At 40.5% G+C, this 10,407-nt stretch overlaps 1 protein-coding gene across 2 annotated transcripts in view; it reads right to left on the bottom strand.

The window, feature by feature from the left end:
- GRM1 (glutamate receptor, metabotropic 1) overlaps positions 1-10,407 on the bottom strand; it is a 680,560-nt gene that overhangs the window by 112,927 nt on the left and 557,226 nt on the right. For both annotated transcript variants that reach the window (XM_006872052.1, XM_006872051.1), the window contains one exon: positions 7,183-7,351. In XM_006872052.1, the coding sequence (XP_006872114.1) occupies positions 7,183-7,351 (169 nt within the window). The remainder of the gene's footprint in view (positions 1-7,182; positions 7,352-10,407) is intronic.

Genomic DNA, 10,407 nt, shown 5'->3' with positions numbered 1-10,407 from the left:
CGATATCTGACAATGTTTCTCTGCTATGCATAGAGTTTTCAGTGACTAGCAATTCGGAAGAGACTAATAGTCCTGGTGTGATGCTGTTGGATAAGCACTGGACTGCTAACCACAAGACTGTTGGTACAAACCCACCAGTCAACCCTTTACAGGGTTGCTATGAGTTGGAATTGACTCAACAGTAGTGACAACAGCAACAAGTTTAAAATAGGTCCACAGTTGTAATGCCTTTGAAATTCAACCTTCATCTGCCCAACAACAAATGTCAACAAATAGGATTAAATCAGTGCTATCTAATTAGTTCTGGTGTGACGCTGTGGGTTAATGTGCTGGACTACAAAGTCAATTTGAATCTTTGAATTGAAAGGTCAGAGGTTCAAGCTTACCAGCTGCTCCTCGAAAACCCAATACAGGGTAGTTATGGATCTCAAATGACTTGATGGAACTTCACAACAAACAACAACAATCTAAAGAGTCAAAAATAGTTAACTGAATTTTAAACTTTGTAGTTTGTTAAATATGTATAGCGTGGGCTTTTCTATGTTGTTGTTGTTGTTATGTGCCGTGGAGTCAGTTCTGACTCATAGCGACCCTGTACAGGATTTTCGAGGCTGTAAATCTTTACGGGAGCAGAAAGCCTCATCTTTCTCCCATGGATCAGCTGGTAGTTTCGAACTTCTGACCTTGTGGTTCGCAGTCCGATTCATAACCACTATGCTACCACAGTTCCTTCTCTCTATATATATACTTAAACTAAATCAAAGCCTCTCTTGTTGAGCTGATTCCAATTCATGGTGACCCCATGTGTTACAGAGGAGAACTGGTCCATAGGGAATCCTTGGCTATAATCTTGACAGAAGCAGACTTCAGGTGTTTTACAATGCCACTAGGTGAGGTACAACCACCCACTTTTAGAAGCCAATCAAAAACTGCTGGTGCCATCCAGGAACCTTTTTATACATGTATAAGATATATTTTACTGCGGGCAAATGAGGAAGCATTTATGTCACGTGCCAAGTTTACCTAACTTCTCCAAAATTCTCTCCTTATTGTCTGGGTGAGTATAGGAGGAAGCAGTAATCATCTTCACTCTCCCTGTTAAGCCTCCCAACCCAAAATCACCATCTTGAAGAAAAGAATCAAAAGAAGAACTTCGGGGAGAAGAAAATAAGAGAAGAAAGAAGGCAGGAAGCAGAGAGAGAAAGAGACAGACTAGGAGGCCAGTGAAAGTCATAGGCTGGGTCCTTTTTCTCAGCTTCTCTGCCCGTTTTTCTGTCTCCATCAAACTTTCCCTACCTCTGTCACAAATACTCTTTCCTGAATCCTACATTCTGTTTCCTCAGATCTCAATTTATAATTGTGAATTACGGCGAATATAAAGTTGAACATTGAAATTGGCCTTTGTGGGAAATATGATGGCTGATATCATGAAAGATAGGTGAACACCATCTGGCAAAGGAGTGATAAGAGCTTTAGGTATGCTCCAAGCCCAGCTTTGGCACTTGTGAAAGCTGTGAGAGCTATTGGCCAAGTGACTCAATGCCTGTAGGCCCCCATCTCCTCTGTACAAAATGAGGACAATAAAATCTACTTTTAAAGGATTGTTTTAGGCAGTAATTGAAATGATACATATGCACAATGATATGCTTGACAAATTTTAAACACCGATCTCTATTCTCTCCTTTCTGCTTCCTCTCATTTTCCCCTTCCTTTGCCTTTCCACCACTTCTCACCTCTTCCCCATCCTTCATGGCACAAGGAAGATTACAGTGGATTCTGTGTGGGAGAATAATACATGTGTCAACTTTGTGCCTCTTTGCTTGCAGATCTATTGTCTCCATTTGTGTGGTGCCTCAGCTTCTCTTGACCTCACCTGTCTCTTGGGTACTTGCCTATTTTTTCTTGTAGAGTTCTGGATTGATGTCCTGGACATCACAATCTCCATTACCTTTGCTCATCTATGGACAGCTCCAGCTATTCTTCCCTCTCTTAAAGCCGACACTAGGATCTAGCCTGGCCTCCATGGGACCTAGCACAGCAGCAGTCTAACCAGACTCAGGGGTCTGATGGAGGTTCCACTCCTCCCACTGCTTCCAGAATCTGAAGGGCTACTTAACAGAATGTGGACACTGGCATTCCTCTTAGCTTTTTAAATGGTCCAGCTGACAAAACACAACTATTGTATGGGAGTTGAGGACCTATGGACAGAAAATCAAATGGCATAAACACATACTTTCCTCTCCCCTCCTCCCTACAATAAGCACTCTGAGGTTTGATTTTTCTGAATAGCCTGTTCAGAGGTCTCCACGAGGATGAACGAAGAGTACTGCTCTGTTATGCTATGATCTGCTCAAAAGTATATCACTCTGTATTTTATGTCCCCCTCCTTCCTGTCTTAATTCCCTTCCCCCTTCACTCTCGCTTCTCTGAGATTGGACGCTCCAATAATGCATTAGCACTTAAGTCTTGCTTGGTTTTAAGGTTCAATGGGACCTGAGCTAAGATAACTGTGAACTACATTTTCTAGACGGGCTTGCCAACTGGCCTTTGGGTAGGTTTGACCAATGGAAAGGTGTAATGGGAGACTTACGAGAAGGCGAAGGGAAAAATCAGGACATCCCTCTCTCTACTTCAGGTGGCATCTCTGGTAGTAGCATGACTTCCTAGCACCCCTCCAGTCCTGAGGCAGGTATAGATTCCTGCTGATGCACTTGTCTTGACATCTGGAGAGCTCTTCTCTTCATGGCCCAGATGGTCCCTTTCTCTCCAAGGGGACCGTTGTCACTGAGCAACTCTGGCTCTGGACTCCTTCCTGTTTCCTTCTAATTTGGGGGTATGGTGGAGAGTGGAACAGAACTGTAGTCCTGTTGTTATTCATTTTTGGGCCCCTGTATACCCTTTGATGGTTAATTTATGTGTCAACTGGGTTAGGTTATAGTGCCCAGTTTGATCAAATACTAGTTTATGGATTGTTATGAAGTACAAGTAGTTATATGTAATTAAATCAGTTGGCCTTAGATAAAGCAAATTATCCTCTATGATGTAGGTGGACCTCATATAATCAGCCGAAGGCCTTAAGAGCAAAACCAGAGTTTTCCCTAAGGTGTATTCTGCCTTCTAACTATAAATAGACATATTTATACAGCTTTTCTACTCTTGCCATCACCTGACCTACCGAATTTTATACAGAAGACTACAAAAATCTCCCACCTGTAGCCTGACCTACAGATTTTGGACTTGCCAGCACCATAATTACATTATCTAGTCCCTTAAGGAGCTCTGGTAGCGTAGTGGTTACGAATCGGGCTGCAAACCTTAAGGTCAGCAGTTCGAAACTCCAGCCGCTCAGCGGGAGAAAGATGAGGCTTTCTACTCCCATAAGGATTTACACCCTCAGAAACCCTGTACAGGGTCGCTATGGGTCGGAACCAACTCAATGGCACTTAACAACAACAACAAGTCCCTTAAGAGTGCGGTGACTCTCTATAATAAGCACTGGACTGTGAATCACAAGGACCACAATTCCAGCCCACCAGCCACTTCATGGGAGAATGAAGCTTTCTGCTCCTGCTAAGAATTAAAGTCTTGGAAACCCTATACAGGGTCATTATGAGTCAGAACCAACTCCACGGCACTTAACAATAACAAATTCCTTAAAAAACAAACTATCTTTGTCATATATATCTACATATCTTGCTGGTTCTGTGTCTTCAGAGAACTCTAACTGAGACAGCCTCAGTTCCCTTTCATCTCTGTAAATCTCTCCAAACCAAGCTCACTTCTGCCAACTGATAGATGGTGACCCCATAGGTCAGGATAGAATTCTTCTGTAGTGTTCCCAAGACTGTAAATCTTTACAAGAGCAGACCACCACATCTTTCTCCCATGGAGAGGCTGCTGATTCCAAACACTGAGCTTTGGGTTAGCAGCCAAATTTCTTTAACCACAGACCCATGAGCACTTCTTCACCTCTAAACGAGTTTCTCATCTTAAGTTTCCTCTATTGCTCTACCTGCCATTACCTCTTTTTTCTGACTAGATCACAATAATAAGTTAGGTTCCATTAACTTATGTTTATGGTAGGACTGAAATCACCACAATAATAAGTTAACCTTTATTAACTTTTGTTTATGGTATGACTGAATTCAATTTGTGTCTCATACCATATCGTAAGGTCCTGGTGTGGTGCTGTGGGATAAACACTAAACTGCTAGCCTCAAGGTTGGCAATTCAAACTCATCAGCTTCTCCTTGGAAAGCCTATACAGGGTTGTAATGAATCAGCACCAAGTCGATGGCACTTAACAACAACACATATTTATATTTCTAAAATTTAATAGCATAAGAAAACTGGGCTTTTAATTACTTCAAAGAAAATTCCCACAAATAAGTTCTATGGATATCAGAAAAATAGTCAAATTACAATTTTATAATTTTAAGTAGTAATTGATATTAGAAATGAATAGATTGGTCTTAAATGATAGGGTTCCCAGTTAATAAAGTTGTGTGTCCTGCATGGACTTGGAGTCCTGGTGCGGTACCATGGGTTAATGCGCTTGATTGCAGTCAGTTTGAACAGCAAGGGTGGCCATTCAAGTTCACCAGTCACTCCTTGGAATCCCTAGACAGGGTGGTTATGGGTCGGAACAGACTCAACAGCACTCAACAACAACAACAACAAGAATATGTACTTAAAAGTTGCTTCTCTCAGCTTTTTGTGGCTACTGGAATCTGGCTCTATGCATCCTGGGCCTGGTAGGTGGGAAATTAGTGGTGTAAGAATGAAAGTGCTACTATTTGGAAAATGGGATTTGGATCTCATTTGTTTCCCAGGGTGCTTATGGCAACAAACAAACACCACCCACTCTCAAATTCCACTTCAGGTGCTGTGAAAAACAGGCATATTTTCTTCCAGCAAGGTACACAACATTTCTAAAATTGGCCCCCAAGAGACTTGCATTTATAGTAAGTGCCCTGTAATAGCTCAGCAATGATTTCTGGGACCTCCTTCAGTGACACCACCGGGGCACAGCAGACACGATGGCAGAAATGCTTCAATAGCTAGGCATAGCGACATATGTAGACAGTAGTTGCTTCCTCTGAACTTTGGGGGGGGAGGGTGAAATGCATTACTTCTTGAATGTGCAAATGGAAGTACAGAAGGTAAGGGGGCATCCAGCAGGGCACCCAGTCATAATTGTCTGCACTCAGAATAACTAGAGGGACTGGGAGAGGGAGATGAGCAGTGAATCTTTAGAGCAGTTTCTTTCCTCCTATATTCTTAAGAAAACAGACTTTGTAGCTCCATAAACTGCTCATGGTGGTGGTCAACACTCTAGACTCAGTGTTACCAGCCACACTGGAAGGAGGCCTAAGTTAAAGCAAAGAACCTGATCCTAGACTTTGTGGGTCCTCTTGGTTGTAAGACTTCAGGCATCAGATGTCCAGGTTTTTCCTACTATCTAGAAAAGTTGGAGGACCCAGAATTCCATTGGTCTGACAACAGTCAAGAAGTTCGAGACCTCTGAAACTCAGAGAACACACTCCTACATACCACCAGACACCTCAGAGGAATGAATTTTATCTGGAAAAGAATCAAAGTGGGTTCACAGAGAGAAGGAGGGCTGCCAGATATCCCATACACTCTAGTCCAGCAAGAGCAGTTCTTATCATATTGAAATACTTGCACACTGATTGGAAACAGAGGTGTTGCCAAGTCTCCTGACTGGTTCACACTGCCCCAGTCACCTGGGACTCTTCACCCTAGAACTTCCCATAATCCAACAACGTCAGGATTACCTCTGGCCATGCAGGAGGCTGCAGGCACCCTGTCAGAGCAAGACGATGATGGACTCCATTCTGACAACTGTCAAGTATTTTAATATGACTTCTGCAGAGAAAGCAGGAGACTTTAAAACATAGTGCGGTCTCAGACATTTCTTTCACTTCTTAAAGTAGCAGGCATCAGTGAGAGTTTGATTCTAGCCTGACTACATTTCTCAATTGACAAACATGTTGCAGGTTCTATACCCTCTACCTAACTTTTTACCCCTTTTATTGTGGTAAATACACATACATACACGAACATATGAGGGGCTTCAAAAAGTTCATGGACATTTTTCATTAGTTGAAAAATTTCATTGGTTTTTATAGTATGACTGAAATCCATTTCCCTCTCGATAACGTATGAAGTACTAGTATGATGCTGTAGGATAAGCACTGGACTACAAGGTCACTTGAACGGCAAAGTCCATGGTTCAAACTCACCAGCTGCTCCTCAGAAACCATATACAGGGTCACTATGAATCAGAATCAGCTCGCCAGCACTTAATAACAACAAATCCTGCCTGAGTGGCTGCACAGCTCCTGAGAATGGTCTAGCAGTCAACAGCCTAGTGAGAGGTCAGGAGCGTCACACCAATCACTTCAGCTCCAGCTGTGCTGCGTGACATTTACGTGACAGCCAAGAAATGAGTCACAGAAAATTAGAGATGAGAAAGACTTATTAGGTCATCTAATCAATACCCTGCCAGTTCACAGTCCCGCCCCTACACTCCATTTCCTAGTGCATCACCCAGTTTGCTTTTAAATAGTACAAGATACAGAAGAGGCTATCTTCTTTACAGAGATCCTCTCTAGAATGTGAAGCCAAAGCTTACTCTGTGATGTCTACTCAAGAGTCATCTATGCAGCATTTCCATGGTTACTCACGTGTCCCACCCTAAGAGTGATTAGAAAGTGGAGACAATCTCTTTGTTAAAAAAGACTAGTTTCAGTAAGATCAAAGGACTGTGTTACCTCATTTCAACTTCTCTTATTTTAGCTATAAGTTTATTTAGCGTTGCTTTCTTTAATAATGACAATAATTATGACTGAAGTGTACTGTTGGTTTTGTGTTCAATATTTTCTTGGTTCATTTCTTAATTTAATTGCTCACCCCCTTACTTTCTATATAGTGTTTAAGATCCCAGCACATCACTGCAATGTGCATAAAGGCTAGTCTAAATAATCAAATGGTATGTATGTTCCATTTCCATTGTCTTCTCAGTTTTAGTTAATCCAAGGGGAAAACAGGAAGCTTGGCACACCCTTTCTGGGCAGTCTAATTCAAGAACCATGTCTGTGTTTTCCTTTACTTATGCCCAGGCAATAAAATCCATCCAATAATGCATTTCGGGCTTACCTTAATCTGACCCTTTAAGCAAGGCTCACTGCACACAGATCGTACCATTCCACTCTTGTTCATCTGGATTTTGTAATCATCAATGTTCAGCACCCCTTCATGCCAGGTTCCAACATGTACATAGTCATAGCGATTAGCTTCAGTGTACTGTAGATTCATGATATCATATCTACAAAGAAAGCAACATGTGAGTCAAGGAAAATATGAATATCTCACTAAAAACAAAGAAAGTATAGCATATAAATAAAGTAGAGAGAAGGGGAACCAAAGAGTCATCCTCCCAGTGAGAGCTATCGTCAATATTTTAGTTTATTCTTAATTTTCCTTTGGAATCCTGATGGAGTGCTAAAAGGTAAGCACTAGACTTGCTAACCACAAAGTCTGTGCTTTAAACCCAGCAGCTGCTCCTTGGAAATTCTATGTAGGATACCTATGAGTTGAATCTGACTTGATGACGATATTCAACATTAGTAACAGCAATGTTTCCATTAGTATTCCAACAGGAATATTCCATTCTTCAACTCATTTGTGTAGCTTCCATAGTTGATTAAAAAAAAATTATTATCTCTTAGACTTTTCTCATTTTGCTTATTCTCCAAAAACTAATTCAATGTGTGATGAATTGATCAGAATCTCCTTCTAATTAGCATTCACTGTTATTCTTTGAATGAGTAACAATTTTTTTTTAAATATTAATTCCTTAATTTGATTAATTTTATTCCAAATTTCTTTTGCACATTAAATTTTCATTTTCATTATACTGGATTAAAATAGGTGAGTTTTACTAAGTTTGATGCCTTTTATTTAGGTGTGGCGCTGCAGGTGAATGTGCTGGACTGCAAGGTCGGTTTGAACTGCAAGGTCATCAGTTCAAGCTCACTAGCCACTCCTCGGAAACCCTATACAGGCCCACTATGAACCAGAACTGACTAGACAGCACTTAACAACAACAACAAATAGAGAAGGAATCTGAAAAATACGTATTTAATTAGTGAGGATGTTAGGGATTTAGCATGTTGTGCATTGACATTTAATTTGATCTCTTCACTGATTAAGACAAACATTTGAATCCAAAAAATTGTTGTCAGCTATTTCAGTAATTTCAAATGCTGCAATGCTATACGATGACAAAATCTACATTTAAATAACTTCCATTGCCAGACCATATTCTGGAGGTTAGACCTCATCTGTTTCTAATGTTAGCAGTGGAGAACATTTTTCAAAGCAATGGAAAGAACACATGCCTTAGCATTAGAATGTGCTAGCTGTGGTCTATTTCCTAATATTTTAGTAGATTATGCTACTTAGAACATCACTACATGCTGTAAATTTCACAGGATTCCTATGGAGATTTAAAATAGCACCTTTAAAACTACTTTAAAACTGGAACAAATGCATCTAAGGCTACCTCACTATATCATTCATATTTATATTACTATGAGTCCTTGCGGGAGAAAGATGAGGCTTTCTACTCCCGTAAGGATTTACACCCTCGGAAACCCTGTACAGGGTCGCTATGGGTCGGAACTGACTCGACGGCACTTAACAACAACAACAACATGAGTCCCTTGGTTCAAACTCACCAGTTGCTCCACAGAAACCTTATACAGGGTTGCTATGAGTGGAACCAACTTGACAGCACGTAACAATGACAACAATGGATCTTTTAAAGATCTCTCATTATTTCATTACTACATAGAAGGATATTGAAGAATATCGTTGTATTGGCATAATTATTTATCTCTCAGCTATTGAAAACTCACTTGTATTAGCTTTTTTTACATCTTTAAAAAAGTTATATGCATATATGTATGTTTATATATATATGGTGCTGTGGGCTAATGTGTCAAACTACAAAGTCATTTGAACTGCAAGGTCAGTGGTTCAAGCTTACCAGCTGCTCCTTGGAAACCCTACACAGGGTTGCTATGGTTCAGAATCAACTCTAAGTCACTTAACAACAACAACATATAGGATATATATGCATATACACATATATAGATATAGCTATATACACCTAGGAGTCCTGGTGTGGCACTGTGGTATAATGCTTCAGACTGCAAAGTCGTTTGAACTGCAATTTCAGTGGTTCAAGCTCACCAGCTGCTCCTGGGAAACCCTATACAGGGTTGCTATGGGTCATAATTGACTCGACGGTACTTAGCAATAACAACATTTACACCTAGGAGTCTTGGTGTGGTGCTGCGGGTTAATGTGTTAGACTGCAAGGTCAGTTTGAACTGCACAACAGGAGGTTCAAGTTCACCAACCACTCCTTGGAAAACCTATACAGGGTCATTAAGAGTTAGCACTGACTTGACGGCACTTGACAATAGATAGATAGATAGATAGATAGATAGATAGATAGATATAGATATAGATAGGTATACCACCACTCATTTGTCAGTATGTCCTTCTATGGTATCTTATACGTTATGTGTGTTGTTGTGATTCTGGAAGCTGGAAGCTAAGCCATTAGTATTTTAAATACCAGTAGGGTCACCCATGGTGGACATGTTTCAAATAAGCTTCCCAATGAAGACCGACTAGAAAGGAGAGATAGACTACATCCGAATATTTAGTCACTGAAAACCTTATGAATAGCAATGGAACAATGCCAGCACTAGCATATGGAATATTGAAACATGGCGAAGGGCACCAGAATAGTGTCAGATATAGTGCTGGAAGATGAGCCCCTCAGGTTATAAGGCACTCAAATTATGATGGGGGAAGAGTTGCCTCCTCAAAATAGAATGTGCCATGATGATACGAATGAAGTAAAGCCCTCAAGACCTTCATTTTCAGACAGGACAAAACTCAAAATGAAGAGAAACAGCTTCAGAGTCCATTAATAATCAGAGCATGGAATGTACAAGGAATGAATCTAGGAAAATTGGAAATTGTCAAAAATAAAATGGAATGCATAAGCATCGATATACTACCAGGCATTAGTGAGCTGAAATGGACTGGTATTGGCCACTTTGAATCTGACAACCACATGGTTTACTATGCCAACGATGACTAATTTAAGAGAAATGGCATTGAATTCATCATCAGAAAGAACATATCAAGATCAGTGCTGTCTGTGATAGGAAAATATCTATGGTATACAAAGAAAATGAGTTAATGCCACCATTATTCAAATTTATGCACCAACTACATAAGCCAATGATGATGAAATTAAGAATTCAGTCAACTTATTCAGCCTGAAACTTGCTCTCCAGC

Source organism: Chrysochloris asiatica, unplaced genomic scaffold, assembly GCF_000296735.1.
Source record: "Chrysochloris asiatica unplaced genomic scaffold, ChrAsi1.0 scaffold00182, whole genome shotgun sequence".
NCBI lineage: Eukaryota > Metazoa > Chordata > Mammalia > Afrosoricida > Chrysochloridae > Chrysochloris > Chrysochloris asiatica.
This window is presented reverse-complemented; position numbering and strand designations above follow the sequence as displayed.